At 46.7% G+C, this 20,428-nt stretch overlaps 1 protein-coding gene across 1 annotated transcript in view; it reads right to left on the bottom strand.

The window, feature by feature from the left end:
• LOC148151808 (uncharacterized) overlaps positions 1 to 20,428 on the bottom strand; it is an 87,530-nt gene that overhangs the window by 58,081 nt on the left and 9,021 nt on the right. The window contains exons 2-4 of the mRNA XM_087976607.1: positions 13,647 to 14,196; positions 8,960 to 9,052; positions 7,674 to 7,823 (exon numbers count right to left, since the gene is read on the bottom strand). Coding sequence (XP_087832733.1) covers positions 7,674 to 7,823; positions 8,960 to 9,052; positions 13,647 to 14,156 — 753 coding nt within the window. The 5' untranslated portion in view covers positions 14,157 to 14,196. The remainder of the gene's footprint in view (positions 1 to 7,673; positions 7,824 to 8,959; positions 9,053 to 13,646; positions 14,197 to 20,428) is intronic.

Raw genomic sequence — 20,428 nt, 5'->3', positions numbered from 1 at the left:
TGCTAAACACACCCACTGCTGTACACACTCTCACTCACTCACTGCTGTACACGCCCACTCATTGCTGTACACACTCTCACTCACTCACTGCTGTACACGCCCACTCATTGCTGTACACACCCACACTCACTCATTGCTCTACACACCCACTGCTATACACACTCACACTCACTCATTGGAGTACACACCTACTGTTATACATACCCATTGGATACACACTACACTCATTCATTGCTAAACACACCCACTGCTGTACACACACTCACTCACTCACTGCTGTACACACTCACTGCTATACACACTACATTCACTCATTGCTGTACACACTCATTGCTGTACACACCCACTGCTATACACACTCACACTCCCTCATTGCTGTACATACTCACTGCTGTACACACCCACTGCTATACACTGTCACACTCACTCATTGCTGTACACATTCACTACTACACACACTCACTGCTAACACACTCACTCATTTCTGTTCACACACTGTTGGACACACTCACTACTGTACACACACTCACTCATGGCTATACACACCCACTGCTGAACACACTCACTGCTATACACAATCACACTCACTCATTGCTATACACACCCACTGCTATTCACACTGTGACTCACTCATGCATATACCCAACCACTGCTGTACCCACCCACTGCTATACAAACACTGCTATACACACTCACACTCTCTCATTGCTGTACACACCCACAGCCACTCATTGCTATACACACCCACTGCTGTACTCATTCACTTCTATACACACTCACACTCACTTATTGCTGTACACACCCACTGCTGTATACACCCACAGCTATACACACTCACACTCACTCTTTACTGTTCACACCCACTGCTGCACACACCCACACTCACTCATTACTGTACACACCCACTGCTGTACACAGTCACTCATTGCTGTACATGCCCACACTCACTCATTGCAGTACACACCCACTCTGTACACACTCACTGCTATACACACTCACACTCACTCATTACTGTTCACACCCACTGCTGCACACACCCACACTCACTCATTATCGTACACACCCACTGCTATACACACTCACATTCACTCATTGTTGTACACATTCACCGCTGTACACACCCACTGAGGTACACGCTCACTCATTGCTGTACACACCCACACTCACTCATTGCTGTACACACCCACTGCTATACACACTCACTGCTATACACACACACTCATTCATTGCTATACACACCCACTGCTGTATACACTCTCACTCACTCACTGCTGTACACACTCATTGCTGTACACACTCACATTCACTCATTGCTGTACACACCCACTGCTATACACACTCACACTCACTCATTGCTATACACACCTACTGCTATTCACACTGTCACTCACTGATGCCTGTACCCACCAACTGCTATACACACTCACTGCTATATACACTCAATCATTGCTGTACACACCCACTGCTATACACACTCACATTCACTCATTGCTGTACACACTCACTGCTGTACACACCCACTGCGATACACGCTCACTCATTGCTGTACACACCCACACTCACTCATTGCTATACACACCCACTGCTATACACACACTCACTGCTGTACACACTCACACTTACCCATTGCAGTACACACCTACTGCTATACACATCCACTGGATAAACACCACACTCATTCATTGCTATACACACCCACTGCTGTACACACCCACTGCTATACACACTCACATTCACTCATTGCTGAACACACTCACTGCTGTACACACTCACCTCTGTACACACCTCTTGCTGTACACACTCACTCATTGCTGTACACACCCACTGCTATACACACTCATTGCTATATACACTCACACTCACTCATTGCTATACACACCCACTCTACACAAACTCACATTCACTCATTGCTGTACACACCCACTGCTGTACACACCCACTGCTATACACACTCACACTCACTCATTGCTGTACACACCTACTGCTATTCCCACTGTCACTCACTCATTGCTGTACACATTCACTACTACACACTCTGTCATTGCTGTTCACTCAGACTGCTGAACACACGCGCACTGCTGGACACACACTCACTCATTGCTGTACACACTCACTGCTATACACACTCATTGCTATACACACTCACACTCACTCATTGCTGTACACACCCACTGCTGTACACACCCACTGCTATACACACCCACACTCACTCATTGCTGTACACACTCACTGCTATACACACCACACTCACTCATTGCTGTACATACCCACTGCTGCACACACCCACACCCACTCATTGCTGTACACACCCACTGCTATAGACATCACACTCACTCATTGCTGTACACACCCACACACACCCATTGCTTTACACACCCACTGCTGTACACACTCACACTCACTCATTGCTGTTCACACACACTGCTGGACACACGCGCACTGCTGTACACACTTACACTCACTCACAGCTTACACATTCACTGCTATACACACTCCTCATTCCTGTAAACACCCACACTCACCCACTGTTATACACACCCACTGTTATACACACCCACTGCTATACACACACACTGCTATACACACTCACTCATTACTGTACACACCCACTGCTGTACACATCCACTGCTATACACACTCACACTCAATCATTGCTGTACACATTCACTACAACACACACTCACTGCTAACACACTCACTCATTACTGTTCACACTCACTGCTGTACACACTCTCACTCACTCATTGCTGTACACACCCACTGCTATACTCACTCACACTCACTGCTTTACACACTCACTGCTATACACACTCACACTCCCTCATTGCTGTATATACTCACTGCTGTACACACCCACTGCTGTACACACTCACACTCCCTCATTGCTGTACATACTCACTGCTATACACACTCACTGCTATACACACGCAGATTCACTCACGGTTATACACACCCACTGCTATACACACCCACTGCTTTACACACCCACATTCACTGCTATACACACCACACTCACTCAGTGCAAAACACACCCACTGCTATACACACTCTCACTCACTCACTGCTGTACACACCCACTGTTATACACACCCAGTGCTATACACACCCACACTCACTCATTGCAGTACACACCCACTGCTATACACATCCACTGGATACACACCACACTCATTCATTGCTATACACACCCACTGCTGTACACACTCTCACTCACTCATTGCTGCACATACTCACTGCTGTACACACTCACTCACTGCTGTACACACCCACTGCTGTACACACTCACTCATTGCTGTACACACCCACACACTCATTGCGGTACACACTCACTGCTGAACACGCTCACTGCTATACACAATCACACTCACTCATTGCTGTACACACCCACTGCTATTCACACTGTGACTCACTCATGCCTGTACCCACCCAATGCTGTACATACCTACTGCTATACACACCCACACTCACTCATTGCTGTACACACCCAGTGCTATTCACACCCACTGCTATACACACCCACACTCACTCAGTGCTGTACACACGCACTGCTATACACACTCACATTCACTCATTGCTATACACACACACACTGCTGTACACACACACTGCTATACACACTCACATTCACTCATTGTTGTACACACACACACTGCTGTACACACACACTGCTATACACACTCACACTCACTCATTGCTATACACACCTACTGTTAATCACACTGTCACTCACTCATGCCTGTACCCACCAACTGCTATACACACTCACTGCTGTACACACTCACCGCTGTACACACCCACTACTGTACACACTCACTCATTGCTGTACACACCCACTGCAATACACACTCACTGCTATACACACTCACAATCATTCATTGCTGTACACATTCACTACAACACACACTCACTGCTAACACACTCACTCATTACTGTTCACACACACTGCTGGACACACTCTCACTCACTCATTGCTATACACACCCACTGCTATACTCACTCACACTCACTGCTTTACACACTCACCACTGTACACACCCACTACTGTACACACTCAATCATTGCTTTACACACCCACACTCACTCATTGCTGTACACCCACTGCTATACACACTCACTGCTATACACACTCACAATCACTCATTGCAGTACACGCCCACTGTTATACACACCCACTGCAATACACACTCACATTCACTCATTGCTGTACACATTCACGACTACACACACTCACTGCTAACACACTCACTCATTGCTGTTCACACACACTGCTGGACATACTCACTGCTGTACACACTTACACTCACTCATTGCTGTACACAGCTGAAAATGTGTTGCTGGAAAAGCGCAGCAGGTCAGGCAGCATCCAAGGAGCAGGAGAATCGATGTTTCGGCCATAAGCCCTTCTTCAGGAATCACTGCTATACACAGCCACACTCACTCAGTGCTGTACACACGCACTGCTATACACACCCACTGCTATACACACCCACACTCACTCAGTGCTGTACACACCCACTGCTATACACACTCATTGCTATACACATTCACACCCACACTCACTTGCTGTACACACCCAGTGCTATACACACTCACACTCACTCATTGCAGTACACACTCACTGCTATACACACCCACTGGATACACACCACACTCACTCATTGCTATACACACCCACTGCTATACACACTCACACACTCACATTCACTCATTGCTGTACACATACACTGCTGTACACACCCACTGCTATGCACACTCACACTCACTCATTGCTGTACACACCTACTGCTATTCACACTGTCACTCACTCATGCCTGTACCCACCAACTGCTATACACACTCACTGCTATATACACTCATTCATTGCTGTACACACCCACTACTGTACACACTCACACTCACTCATTGCTGTACACACCCAGTGCTATACACACTCACATTCACTCATTGCTGTACACACCCACTGCTGTACACACCCACTGCTATACACATCCACACTCACTCAGTGCTGTACACATTCACTGCTATACACACTCACACACAATCATTGCTTTACACACCCACAGCTGTACACACCCACTGCTATACACACACACACTCACTCATTGATGCACACACCCACTGCTATACACATCACACTCACTCATTGCTGTACACACCACTGCTGCACACACCCACACCCACTCTTTGCGTACACACCCATTGTTGTACACAATCACTCATTGCCGTACACACTCACTGCTAACACACTCACTCATTGCTGTTCACACACACTGCTGGACACACGCGCACTGCTGTACACACTTACACTCACTCACTGCTGTACACACACACTGCTATACACACTCCTCATTGCTGTAAACACCCACACTCACTCATTGCTGTACACACCCACTGTTATACACACCCACTGCTATACACACACACTGCTATACACACTCACTAATTGCTGTACACACTCACTGCTGTACACACCCATGGCTGTACTCCCGCACTCATTGCTGTACACACCCACTGCTGTACACACTCACACTCACTCATTGCTGTACACACTCACTCATTGCTGTACACACCCACTGCTATACACACTCACACTCACTCAATGATGCACACACCCACTGCTATACACATCACACTCACTCATTGCTGTACACACCACTGCTGCACACACCCACACCCACTCTTTGCTGTACACACCCATTGTTGTACACAATCACTCATTGCCGTACACACTCACGGCTAACACACTCACTCATTGCTGTTCACACACACTGCTGGACACACGCGCACTGCTGTACACACTTACACTCACTCATTGCTGAACACACCCACTGCTATACACACCCACTGCTATACACACCCACACTCACTCATTGCTGTACACACTCACTCATTGCTGTACACACTCACACATTGCTGTACACACCCACTGCTGTACACACTCACTGCTATACACAATCACACTCACTCATTGCTGTACACATTCACTACTACACACACTCACTGCTAACACACTCACCCATGACTGTTCATACACACTGCTGGACACACTCACTGCTGTATACACTCTCACTCACTCATTCCTATACACACTCACTGCTATACACACTCACACTCACTCATTGCTGTACATACTCACTGCTATACACACTCACTGCTATACACACCCAGATTCACTCACGGTTATACACACCCACTGCTATACACAGCCACTGCTTTACACACCCATATTCACTGCTATACACACCACACTCACTCAGTGTGGAACACACCCACTGCTATACACACTCTCACTCACTCACTGCTGTACACACCAACTGTTATACACACCCACTGCTATACACACCCACACTCACACATTGCAGTACACACCCACTGCTATACACACCCACTGCTGTACACACTCTCACTCACTCATTACTGTACAAACTCGCTGCTGTACACACTCACTCACTGCTGTACACACCCACTGCTGTACACACTCACTCATTGCTGTACACACCCACAGTCACTCATTGTTGTACACACCCACTGCTGTACACACTCACTCACTGCTGTACACACCCACTGCTGTACACACTCACTCATTGCTGTACACACCCACAGTCACTCATTGTTGTACACACCCACTGGGTCAACATCGGCCAGAAGGAGGCGATTTATCCTGCAGTGTCTGTACTGGCTCACTGAAGGAGTACTTCAGTCAGTGGCTGTCTCTTGACTTCACACTGCAACCATCCATAGTTTCCCCTTTTAGCCACTTTGTCCAGTTCCCCACACTCTCAGGCAGTACATTCCAGACTCTACTCACTAAGTGAGAAAGGTTTTTTTTTCCTTATGTCAATGCCCCTCATGTTCTTCTTCCTGGTACAAGCAGGGACTGTTTCTCCCTGTCTGCTCTGTCCAGCTCTGCTCTTGGTTTTGTAAACCTCTACCAGATCTCCCTCCCAGTCGCCCCTCTCTCTGGGGAGAACCGTCCCAACGTCTTCAATCTCCCCCCCATCCCTGAAGTTTCTCATTCCGGAAACCATTCCTGTAAATCACTTCCTGCACTCTCTCCAATGCATTCCCATCTTTCCTATAATGTGCGGCCCACACCCTGTACACAATATTCCAGCTGAGGACCCACAAGGGTCCTGGACAAGTTCAACATCACCCCCCTGCTATTGTACTCTCTGCCCCGGTAATAAAGGCGAAGGTACTGTCTGCTTTATTAACTGCTCTCTCCCCCGGTCCTGCCACCTTCAATGATACATTACATATACCCCCAGGACCCTCTGCACCCCCTTTAGAATTTTACACTCTATTTTATATTGTCCTTCAGTGTTGTTTTGACCAAGATCCTCAGACAACACCTTCCAAACCCATGGCCACTTCCATCTTGAAGGACAAGGGCAGCTGATACATGGGAATACCACCCCCTGCATGTTCCCCTCCAAGTCACTCCCCATCCTGGCTGGGAAATGTATCGCCGTTCCTTCAATGCTGAAACTGCTCCCTGCAGTCAGTCCCTTCACTCTCTGTCCAGAATCAGTAATGACCAGCTCAGTCTAAAGACTGAGTAACTGCCTCAGATTGTGGCCATTAGTCTCAGACGGTGCGAGTACTCTACATTGTCCATGGAAGGTCTCTCGCACAGAATATCTCCGAGATGTCTGCCTGAACAAGACCCTTACCTTCTGTCCCTGTAATTGTGCTTTCACTACCTCCAGCTTGGAGGAGGGAGGCCTCTGATTGGCTGTCACGTCTTCAATGTCACTGATCCAGCTTTCCAGACCATCATCAAGAGATCCTGATGCCAGTGGAGGGCCAGTCTGACCAGGACCCTGGTAAAGAGAAGAACATTTTTCAAGGCATTCAGAGGCAGCACTGGAGAATGAGAGGGAGTGAGAAAGTGAATCATAGAATTCCCTAAAGTGTGGAATCAGGTATTCAGCCCATCAAGAGTATCCCACACACACCCACTCTCTACCCTATCCCTATAATCCTGTATTTTCCATCTAACCTAAACATCCCTGAACACTATGAGGCAATTTCCCATGGCCAATCCACCCTAACCTGCACATCCCTGGACACTATCCCATGGCCAATCCACCCTAACCTGCACATCCCTGGACACTACCCCATGGCCAATCCATCTTAACCTGCACATCTTTGTGACTGTGGGAGGAAACCGGAGCACCCGGAGGAAACCCACGCAGACACGGGGAAAGTGTGCAAACTCCACACAGTCAGTCACCTGAGGCGGGAATTGAACCCGGGTCTCTGGCGCTGTGAGGCAGCAGTGCTAACCACTGTGCCACCATGAGGGACAGAGAGAGCCGGGAGTTCCATCCGGTGTGTTTAATGACAACGGTTTTAAGTGGAAGTAGCTACTTGAGAAGATATGTGACTCTGGCCAGTCAGATTGTATAAGGTATAAAAACATTTCTCTAAACAAGGTGGTCAGAGTGAGGGAGAAAGAAAGAGATGGTATAAAAAGGAAAAGAAGTGAAAGGTACTGAGCAATGGGTGTAAGGCCAACAATGAAAAGGCTGATAGATAGATAGAAAAAATAGGACAGAGAAAAAGAGCAAGGGCAAAACAGAGAGAAGGGTTGGAGAAGCAGTAACCTGGGAGACAGGAAGAATGCAGGAGTGTGGGGGAGGGGAATGGGAGAAAGGGGCAGATCAGTGAGTCATAAAAATAGTGAAAGTGCAGGACAGAAAGGGAAACAATGACAGACGGAGAGAGAGAATGTGAAGGAATTTATTGTGAATTCCTTGTCAGTGACACTTTCTCTAATGATTAACAAATGCAGCCTAACCTCACTGTCTGACAGATTTTGGTCGTAATTTCACAGCTCATCCAATTCATTCAAGACTGACCCATTTACACAGACTCCGTAGGGAGTGACATTGGAGCCCTCTGGTCGATCTTCCCAGAGAGAATGCAAGGTCCTGATGGTGACAGCTCTCCTTACCTCTTCTGTCTGTTGGAGCTTGTGGTTCTCGAGCTGTAAGTTTCCCAGCTCCATCGTCTCTCGTCTACATTCTCCAGGCGATTCCAAACCCTCCTGATGTACAATGGAAAATGATTAACATCCACGTAGGATCCCTATATTGCTGTAACAGGCTATTTGGCCCATTGAGTCCACGCTGGCCCTCCCAAGAGCATCCCACCCAGATGTACCCCATCCCTGTAACCCCACATTTCCCTTGGCCAATCCCCCTCATATGCACAGCTTCGGACTGTGGGAGGAAACCCACGCAGATATGGAGAGAATGAACAAAAGTTCCACCAAAGTTTGGAATTGCACTTGGGCCCCTGGCACTGTGAAGCTAACCACTGAGTCACCGTGCCCCCACTGAGATATCGTGCCACCCACTGAGATATCGTGCCACCCACTGAGATACTGTGCTGACCACAGGCTATGACAAGCCCAAGTAACACACACACACCAGATACCCATTTCCCTCCCCATGCAACAGCCAACAAGTTAAATGATTGGTAAGCAATGAGTGAGGCTTGTTCATGTGCTGGATGCACTCCGTTCAAGGAGTCAAGTCCCGAGGTATTAAATACAGACGCAGGATTTGCCTTCATTGGGGGAAGGGAAAACTGCAGCTGTGACTGAAAGGAGGAGGAGACTATGTTGAATTGGATTGAAACAAGAAATGAGATTTAATCAGAAATATCTTGTTCTCTAGTTGGCTGTAAATTTAGAAAATTGTCTCAAATACATCCATTGCCCACTCTGTTAGAATTAGAATCAGAATCCCTTCAGTGTGGAAACAGGCCCTTCAGCCCAACAAGTCCACACCAAACCTCCAAAGAGTAACCCACCCAGACCCATTGCCCTATATTTTCCCCTGACTACCCCAAACATCCCTGAACACTATGGACAATTTAGAATGGCCAATGCACCTGACCTGTACATCTTTGGATTAAGAAAATTAATGAAGAATTGCATTGAGCAATATAAATGGAGATTACAATTGCCCACAGCTGCTGCAATTATTGGGTTACAAGACACTCTATTCTTTTTAATTTGTTCATGAGATGTTCAAGAATCAACTGCATTGGATGTGGGTCTGGAGTCACGTGTAGGCCAGACCAGGTAAGGATGGGAGATGTCCACCAGTGAGTGACATGAGTGAACCAAGTGGATTTTTACAAAAGGAGATACATTGTCACCATTAAACAAGCTCTGTAATTTCTGATTTTTAAAACATGAATTCAAAATCTACCACTGCCATGTTGAGATTCAAACCCATGTCCCAGAACATTAACCTGGGAGTTCTGGATTGTCAGCCCATTGACAGTACCAGTCTGCCACTGCATCTCCTGATAGTGAGACTGTGCTATTAGAGTCATAGAATCAAGGGCATGTACAACATGGTAACAGACCCTTTCATCCATCTCATCCATGCTGATATCCCAACCCAATCTAGTCCCACCTGCCAGCACCCGGCCCATATCCCTCCAAACCCTTCCTATTCATATACCCATCCAAATGCCTCTTAAATGTTGCAATTGTATCAGCCTCCACCACATCCTCTGGCAGCTCAGTCCACACACATACCACCCTCTGCGTGAAAAAGTTGCCCCTTTGGTCTCTTTTATATTTTTCCCCTCTCACCTAAACCTACGCCGTCTAGTTTTGGATGCCCCTGCCCCGGGGAAAGACTTTGCCTATTTATCCTATCCATGCCCCTTGTGATTTCATAACCCTCTATAAGGTCACCCCTCAGCCTCCGACGCTCCAGGGAAAACAGCCCCAGCCTGTTCAGCCTCTCCCTGTAGCTCAAATCCTCCAACCCTGGCAATATCCTTGTGAATCTTTTCTAAACTCTCTCAAGTGTTGAATACAGGGTTAGAGACAGAATTCTTGGCAGTGTGGAGGAACAGTGGGATCTTGGGATACACATACATAAATCCCTCAAAGTTGCCACCCAAGTGGATAGGGTTGTTAAAGAAGGTGTATGGTGTGTTGGCTTTCATTAGCAGGAGGATTGAGTTTAAGAGCCACGAGGTTATGCTGCAGCTCTATAAAACCCTGGCAAAAATGAGGACTGTAGATGCCAGAAATCAGAGTCTAGATCTGAGTGGTGCTGGAAGAGCACAGCAGGTCAGACAGCATCTGAGGAGCAGGAAAATCGATGTTTCGGGCAAAAGCCCTTCATCAGGAATAGAGGCAGGGAGCCTCCAGGGTGGAGAGATAAATGGGGGGGGGAGGGGAGGAGGTAGCAAAGAGTACAATAGGTGAATGGGGGTGGGGATGGGGGTGATAGGTTGGAAATGAGGGTGGAGCATATAGGTGGGAAGGGAGATAGGCAGGTAGGACAGGTCATGAGGATGGTGCTGAGCTGGAAGATTGGAACTGGGGTAAGGTGGGGGGAGGGGAAATGAGGAAACTGGTGAAGTCCGCATTGATGCCCTGGGGTTGAAGTGTTCTGAGGCAGAAGATGAGGCGTTCTTCCTCCAGGCATCGGGTGTAGGCGCAAGTAGTCACAGACTTGGTCAGGTCCACGTCCCCCAACAACCCACCCTGCCTTCCTGGCACCCTCCCCTGCCACTGCAGGAATTGCAAAACCTGTGCCCACACCTCCTCCCTCACCTCCATCCAAGGCCCGAAAGGAGCCTTCCACATCCATCAAAGTTTTACCTGCACATCCACTAATATCATTTATTGTATCCGTTGCTCCCGATGCGGTCTCCTCTACATTGGGGAGACTGGACGCCTCCTAGCAGAGCACTTTAGGGAACATCTCCGGGACTCCCGCACCAATCAACCAAACCGCCCTGTGGCCCAACATTTCAACTCCCCCTCCCACTCTGCCGAGGACATGGAGGTCCTGGGCCTCCTTCACCGCCGCTCCCTCACCCGACGCCTGGAGGAAGAACGCCTCATCTTCCGCCTCGGAACACTTCAACCCCAGGGCATCAATGTGGACTTCAACAGTTTCCTCATTTCCCCTTCCCCCACCTCATCCTAGTTTCAAACTTCCAGCTCAGCACTGTCCCCATGACCTGTCCTACCTGCCTATCCTCCTTTCCACCTATCCACTCCACCCTCCTCTCTGACCTATCACCTTCATCCCCTCCCCCATTCATCCATTGTACTCTTCGCTACCTTCCCCGACCCTCCTCCCTGATCTATCACCTTCATCCCGACTCCCATCCACCTAGTGTACTCTTGGCTACCTTCTACCCAGCTTCACCATCCCCCCATTTGTCTCTCCACCCTGGAGGCTCCCTGCCTCTATTCGTGATGAAGGGCTTTTGCCCGAAACATCGATTCTCCTGTTCCCCAGATGCTGACTGACCTGCTGTGCTTTTCCAGCACCATTCTATAAAACCCTGGTGAGTCCACACTGGGAATATTGTGTTCACTTCTAGTCGCTACATTATAGGAAGGACACAGATGCTTTAGGGAGGGTGCAGAGGGATTTACCAGGTGCTACCTGGGTTGGAGGGCTTGATTTATGAAGAGAGGTTGAGTGAGCTAGGGCTGTTCGCACAGAAGAGGAAGAGAGGTGACTTGATAAAGGTGTGCAAGGTAATGAGATGATTCAGAGATGCTGGTGTTGGACTGGGGTGTACCTGGTGAAGGAGCGTCGCTCCGAAAGCTAGTGTGCTTCCAATTAAACCTGTTGGGCTATAACCTGGTGTTGTGTGATTTTTAACAAGGTAATGAGAGGCATGGACAGAGTAGATAGCCAGAGACTTTTCCCCAGGGCAGAAATGACTGACACGAGGGTCATAATTTTAAGGTGATTGGAGGAATGTATAGGGGAGATGTCATAAGACGGTTCTTTACACAGAGAGTGGTGGGTGTGTGGAATGCACTGCCAGCGGTGGTAGTCGAGTCAGAGACATTAGGGACATTTAAGCGACTGCAGGACAAGCACATGGATAGCAGTAAATTGAAGGGTGTGTAGATTAAGGTTGATCTTAGATTAAGGTAAATGCATGGCACAACATTGTGGGCTGAAGGGCCTGTACTGTGCTGTACTGTCTATGGTCTGTGTTCCAAGTTTCACACCATTCTTCCGATTCTATAAGAATTCTGTACATTTTTTCATGAGATCACCCCTCACTTTTCAAAACTCTAGCAAATACAGACCCAGGTATGGTAGATATGGAAATCTGAAACAAACACAGAGATTGCTGGAGAAACTCAGCAGGTCTGGCAGCATCTGTGGAGAGAGAAACAGAGTTAATGTTTCCAGTCTGTTCTTTCACAGCAAACCCAAAAATTCAAATTCCTGAAGAGGAGTCATACTGGGCATGAAATATTAATTCTGCTTTCTCTCCACAGATGTTGCCAGACCTGTCGAGTTTCTCCAGTTATTTCTGTTTTGTATCACAAAGTAACAGTTTAAATTTTCCAGCCTCTTCCTGAAGTCCACAGCGGGAAGATCAATGAAGGAATGGTTCTGGTCTGTCGATTGTCAAGGAAGAGAAGACTCAAAGAGAGGAGATTGGCCAGAATTAGAGAGGGTCAGACAGGACAAGGAAGGTAAACTCAGAGAACCCCATGTCGTGACTGATTGTGAGGGAGAAGGTCAGAGAGAGATGGGCTGGACCAATGGGAGAGAACACTCGAGATGGAGCAACAAATGGTGGAATGGACAATGCTAAGTAATAACTCAAAGCTCAGAAACCTGCACAGGCTCCTTATGACACAGCAAGATCCCAGCCATAGTGGTTTTCTTTGACTCGCTCCTCCTCTGAATGACCGGGAACTCAGTGACTTCAATGACCTCAGTGATGACCGTCTCAGTCACCTCCCTGATTTCAGTCACTTCTTGCCCAGTGACTGTTTTCCAAGACCATCCAGTTCCACATTCACACCTCCAATCCCTTCCCACTGACAGCCAGAACTGATGGAGAGAATCAGGTTTAATGTTGGAGATATCCTCTGTCACTAGCTCCACTTTGCTGATGTCCTTGGATTCTCCATCACTCTGTTTGGTCAATGATCCGGTGTCTCTACATGTCCAAGCTTTGGTGAGCTGCTCCAGATCATCACTGCTCAGTTTCAGGCCATTGTGGTCATTCCCAGACACTGTTTGGCATCCCGTTTTGTGAATTCCGGAAGGTTCTGGCAGCCTAGCCTGGCAGTGTTTCCTGTCATGTCCAAGACAGAGTGAGTGACTGGAACAGCTGCCCATTGTTAATCCTTCAGCAGTTCAGTGCTCCTGAACCTTCTCTCTGCAATTAAACAAAGGAACATTCCAGATAGAATTATACAGCACTGACGAGAACATTCAGCCCACTTTGGCTCAGTGCTGGCCCTCTGAAAGAGCCACTCAATCAGTTCCACTCCCCTGCCTCTTCCCTATTGCCCTACAATGTATTTCTCATCAGATGATTACTCTGATGCTGTCCTCTGATTGGCTGTAACCGACCACACTCTGTGACAAGTACAGGCCATTCAGCCCCTTTAACCTGCTCCAATTTTCAATAAAATCATGCCTGAGCTGACTGGTTCCTCAAACCCACATTGCCACTGATAACCTTTCACCCCCTTGTTTAACAAGTATCTCTCCATCTCGGCCTTCAAAATATTCAAGGACTCTGCTTTTCAGGAACAGCGTTTCAAAGACTCGTGACTCAGATAATTATTTTGCCTCATCTCTGTTTTAAATGGATGACCCTTTTGTTTAAACCAGTGGCTCCTAGTTCTAAATTCTCCCACAAGAAACATCTTGCCAACCCAAAAAATGACCCAATTATTCCTCTTTTCTGTTTTTTGCCAACCAGCCAATCTTCTTGGTGGAGTAGCAGAAAGCATAAGGGACTGTCAGAGAATACGGGAGGATATAGACAGACTGGAGAGTTGGGTGGAAAAGTGGCAGATGGCGTTCAATCCAGACAAATGTGAGGTGATGTATTTAGGAAAGTCTAATTCTCGAGCGAATTATACAATGAATGGAAGAGCCTTGGGAAAAGTTGATGAGCAGAGAGATCTGGGAGTGCAGGTCCATTGTACCCTGAAGGTTGCTGCACAGGTGGATAGTGTGGTCAAGAAGGCATATGGTATACTTGCCTTCATTGAACGGGGTATTGAGTATAAGAGCTGGCAGGTCATGTTAAAATTGTACAAGACATTGGTTCGGCCGCATTTTGAATACTGTGTACAGTTCTGGTCGTCACATTACCAATAGGATGTGGACGCTTTGGAGAGGGTGCAGAGAAGGTTTACGAGGATGTTGCCTGGTATGGAAGGTGTGAGCCATGAAGAGAGGTTGAGTAGGTTAGGATTGTTTTCATTAGAAAAAAGGAGATTGAGGGGGGACCTGATTGAGGTTTACAAAATCCTGAAGGGTATAGACAGGGTGGATAGAGACAAGCTTTTTCCCAGGGTGAAGGATTCAATAATGAGAGGTCACGCTTTCAAGGTGAGAGGTGGAAAGTTTAAGGGGGATACACGCGGTAAGTACCTCACACAGAGGGTGGTGGGTGTCTGGAACATGTTGCCAGCAGTGGTGGTAGAGGTAGGCACGGTAGATTCATTTAAGATGTGTCTGGACATATGCATGAGTAGGTGGGGAGCAGAGGGATACAGATGCTTAGGAACTGGGTGACAGGTTTAGACAGTACATTTGGATCGGCTCAGGCTTGGAGGGCCGAAGGGCCTGTTCCTGGGCTGTAAATTTTCTTTGTTTAGGGTATAGGTTTGCTCGCTGAGCTGTAGGTTTGATATCCAGACGTTTCATTACCTGGCTAGGTAACATCATCAGTGGCGACCTCCAAGTGAAGCGAAGCTGTTGTCTCCTGCTTTCTATTTATATCTTTCTCCTGGATGGGGTTCCTGGGGTTTGTGGTGATGTCATTTCCTGTTCGTTTTCTGAGGGGTTGATAGATGGCATCTAGATCTATGTGTTTGTTTATGGCGTTGTGGTTGGAGTACCAGGCCTCTAGGGATTCTCTGGCATGTCTTTGCTTAGCCTATCCCTCTCCCTCGTAGCCCTACACACGGATGAAAAAAAACACCATTTCGACTGGGACAACACATCTATCCTGGGACAGGCTAAGCAAAGACATGCCAGAGAATTCTTAGAGGCCTGGCACTCCACCACAATGCCATAAACAAACACATAGATCTAGATACCATCTATAAACCCCTCAGAAAATGAACAGGAAGTGACATCACCACAAACCCCAGGAACCCCATCCAGGAGAAAGATATAAATAGAAAGCAGGAGACAACAGCTTCGCTTCACTTGGAGGTCGCCACTGATTATGTTACCTTGCCAGGTACTGAAATGTCTGGATATCAAACCTACAGCTCAGCGAGCAAACCTACACCCTAAACCTCAACCTGAGCTACAAACCTTCACAAAACTTGAAAAAAAAATTTTTTTTGTTCTTTGTTCTCTCTAATGTGTTACCACCAAATAGCATGAGATTTTATTTTCCCCAATAACCTTTGATGTAGCATCTTATCAAATGCCTTCTGGAAATCTAAATACAGAACATGTCCTGGGTCTCCTTTATCTTCAGCACAAAGTACAAAAGCCAATAAGCTGGTCAAATATGATTTTCCTTTCACTAAACTGTGTTGACTCTACCTGCTTGAACTGATCTTAGTGACTGTTATTAGGTCTTTCATAATAGCTTCCCTCATTTTCCTGATGAATATGTTGAGCTAATGGACCTATAGCTTCCTACTTTCTGTCTCCTTTTTGAATAAAGATGTTAATATTCATTATCTTCCAATTTAATCGAACTTTCTTCAAGTCCAGAGAATTTTGGAAAATTAAAAACAATGCAGCGACCATCTCACTTGGGCACTTCTTTTGAGACCCTGGGGTGGAATCCATTAAGCCCTGGGCACTTGTCAACTCAGTCTTTTAGTACTCACTGGAGTCCACCTATTCACTGTATTTCCCAATATCTCCTTAAATGTTTGCTACTGCATTTCCATTGATCTGTCCTTGAAGATAGTTTGCCAATGCACTTTAGTCAGCTCTATTTTCATACCTCAGAACTCCCCTAATTTACATCTTCAAAATCGTCTTGCCATTCATGATGTTTCAAAGCTTTGTGTCAAAGTGTAAACTTTGAAATTGCCTCCTGTGTACCAAGATCCAGATCATTAATAAATATCAGGAAAGAGGGCCAAGAAAAACCAGGAGGGGTCATGAGAAGTTGTTTGAGGATTGGATCAAGGAAAATCCTATGGCTTTCCATAGGTATATCAGGAAGAAACGAGTGACTAGACTAAGATTAGGGCCCATCAGAAATAGTAGTGGGAAGTTGTTTGTGGAATCTGAGGACATAGGGAAAGCGCTTTTTTTCAGTATTTACAATGGAAAAATGTAATGTTAGTGAGAATACGGAGATACAGGCTACTCGATTAGATAGGATTGAGGTCAACAAAGAGGAGGTTTTAACAATTTTGGAAAATCTGTAAACAGATAAGACCCCCCCTGGCCTGGATGGGATTTATCCTCAGATTCTCTGGGAAGCCAGTGAGGAGATGCAGAACCTTTTGCTTCGATCTTTATTGTCATCATTGTTGACTGGAGTAGTGCCAGAAGACTGGAGGATAGCCAATGTTGTTCCCTTCTTCAAGAAGGGGAGCCTGGACAACCCTGGTATTTATAGGCCAGTGAGCCTGACTTCAGTTGTGGATAAGATGTTGGAAAAGGTTGTAAATGATAGGATTTATAATCATCTGGAAAGGAATAATTTGATTAGAGATAGTCAACATGGTTTTGTGAAGGGCAGGTCGTGCCTCACTAACCTTATTGAGTTCTTTGAGAAGGTGACAAAACAGGTGGATGGAGGTAAAGCCGTTGATGTGGTGTATTTGGACTTCAGTAAGGCATTTGATAAGGTTCCACATGGTAGGCTATTGCACAACATAAGGAGTTTCGGGATTGAAGCGGCTTTAACAGTTTGGATCAGAAATTGGCGAGCTGAAAGAAGTCAGAGGGTGGTAGCTGATAGGAAATGTTCGTCCTGGAGCTCAATTACCAGTGGTGTACCACAAGGATCTGCTTTGGGGCCACTGCTGTTAGCCATTTTTATAAATGATCCGGATGTGGGTGAAGAAGGATGGGTTAGTAAATTTGTGGATGACACAAAGGTAGGCAGAATTGTGGATAGTGCCGAAGGATGTTGTGGGTTACAGAGGGACATAAATAAGCTGCAGAGCTGGGCTGAGAGGTGGCAAATGGAGTTTAATGTGGAAGGTTCACTTCGGAAGAAGCAACAGGAATGCAGAGTACTGGGCTAATGGTAAAAATGTTGAAAGTGTCGATGAACAGAGAGAACTCAGTGTCCAGGTGTGTAAATCCCTTAAAGTTGTGACCCAGTTTGATAGGGTTGTTAAGAAGGCATATGGTGTGTTGGCGTTTATTGGTAGGGGGATTGCGTTTTGGAGCCACGAGGTCATGTTTCAGCTGTACAAGACTCTGATAAGGCTGCACCTGGAGTATTGTGTACAGTTCTGGTCACCGCATTATAGGGAGGATGTGGAAGCTTTGGAAAGGGTGCAGAGGAGATTTACTCGGATGTTGCCTGTATGGAGGGAAGGTCTTACGAGGAAAGGCTGAGGGAATTGAGACTGTTTTCATTAGAGAGAAGAAGGTTGAGAGGTGACTTAATCGAGACGTATAAGATACTCAGAGGGTTAGATAGGGTGAACAGTGAGAGCGTTTTTCCTCAGATGGTGAAGGCTAACACGAGGGGACATAGCTTTAAATTGAGGGGTGATAGATTTAGGACAGATATCAGCAGTAGTTTCTTTACTCAGAGAGTAGTAGGAATGTGGAACAGCCTACCTGCAACAGTAGTAGACTCACCGAGGTTAAGGGCATTTAAACGGGCATTGGACATACATATGGATAATAATGGATCAGTGTAGGTTAGATGAGCTTCAAATTGGTTTCACAGGTTGGCGCAACATCGAGGGCCGAAGGGCCTGTACTGCTCTGTAATGTTCTATGTTCTCTGTTCCATTCCCCTGCCCCCACTGCCCCATCCTCACCTGGGGAAAGGGTGGCACGGTGCCACAGTGGTGAGCACTGCTGCCTCACAGTGCCAGGGACCCAGGTTCAATTCCCACCTCAGGCAACTGCCTGTGTGGAGTTTGCACATTCTCCCCGTGTCTGTGTGGGTTTTCTCTGGGTGCTCTGATTTCCTCCCGCAGTCCAAAAATGTGCAGGTTAGGTGAATTGGCCATGCTAAATTGCCCGTAGTGTTAGGTGAAGGGGCAAATGTAGGGGAATGGGTCTGGGTGGGTTGCCCTTCAGAGGGTCGGTGTGGACTTGTTGGGCTGAAGGGCCTGTTTTCACACTGTACGGAATCTAATCTAATCTAATCAAACCCTCCAACAAATCTTCCTCCAGCCTAACAAATACCCAATACCCATTACTCTCTGCATCCTGTCACTCTGCCAATTTTGATCACGTCCCTTATATTCTGACAGCTTGTTTTGTGCAGCTCTGTATTGAATGTCTTTCGAAAGTTCATGTACACTCCATTAACAGTGTTCCACTTGGTAATTCACAGGCTCATACAGCACAGTTGGTGAACATCCAACCCATCAGGTCCATGCAGGACAACAAGGATCTGATTATATTCATCTCATTTTCCAGCTCTTGGCCCATCATCCCAGATCCTATGGAAATGCAAGTGAATGTTTACATACTGCCTCAGGTTTATGGGAGTTTGGACTCAACCATCATTTCAGGCAGTGAGTTGCAGACTATCACTGTCCTCTGTGTATAAAATATTTCTACTCAACTTCCCTCTTGTCTTTTGCCGTCTTGTCTTAAATCCAAGCCCCTGGTTAATGTCCCCTCTAAGGATGGAAAGAGTGCTTTCCTATCCACCCTATCCAAGCCACCATAGTGTTATCCACCTGCACCAAGACTTCAAGACTGGTCAGCTCCCAGCCCCATCACCACTTCACTAAGTGTCTCCTTCCCTCCCCCCTCTCGATTTATAATCATTTCTGGGGTGTTGTTCATGTCCTCTACACTCAAAACAGCAACATCAAATTTGCTCATTTCTTCATTATGTCCTCCTCCCCATTCTCAGTCTGGAATTGGATCAATACTCACTTCCCTAACCCTTTTTAAGTCCATCCATTTACCTTCCATGCTGGCTTCCTCTAATAATTCAGTATCTTCCTCCTGGTCAGGGACAGCTACACTGTCAGAGTGAGGGAGACCTCATTGGATTGAGGCTGAAAGAGTGAGGAACTGGGAATTTGGGTCAAATCGGGAATTTAACAGGTAAATTAATTATAGAGTAAAAGGCAGAATCAGGCCCAGAGCCAATAGGCTTTAAGGAAATTAAACAGCCAAATCGATCAAACACCTGAAATTTCTTTTCTAACTGTGCACAGCATCTGAAACAAAGTCAATGAGATCTAAAGGTACAAACAGTAAATACTGGATCGGACACAGGAACATGTTTATCAGGA

Source organism: Chiloscyllium plagiosum, unplaced genomic scaffold (assembly GCF_037043375.1).
Source record: "Chiloscyllium plagiosum isolate Xiang-an unplaced genomic scaffold, Cpla_swu_hap1 HiC_scaffold_3, whole genome shotgun sequence".
NCBI lineage: Eukaryota > Metazoa > Chordata > Chondrichthyes > Orectolobiformes > Hemiscylliidae > Chiloscyllium > Chiloscyllium plagiosum.
This window is presented reverse-complemented; position numbering and strand designations above follow the sequence as displayed.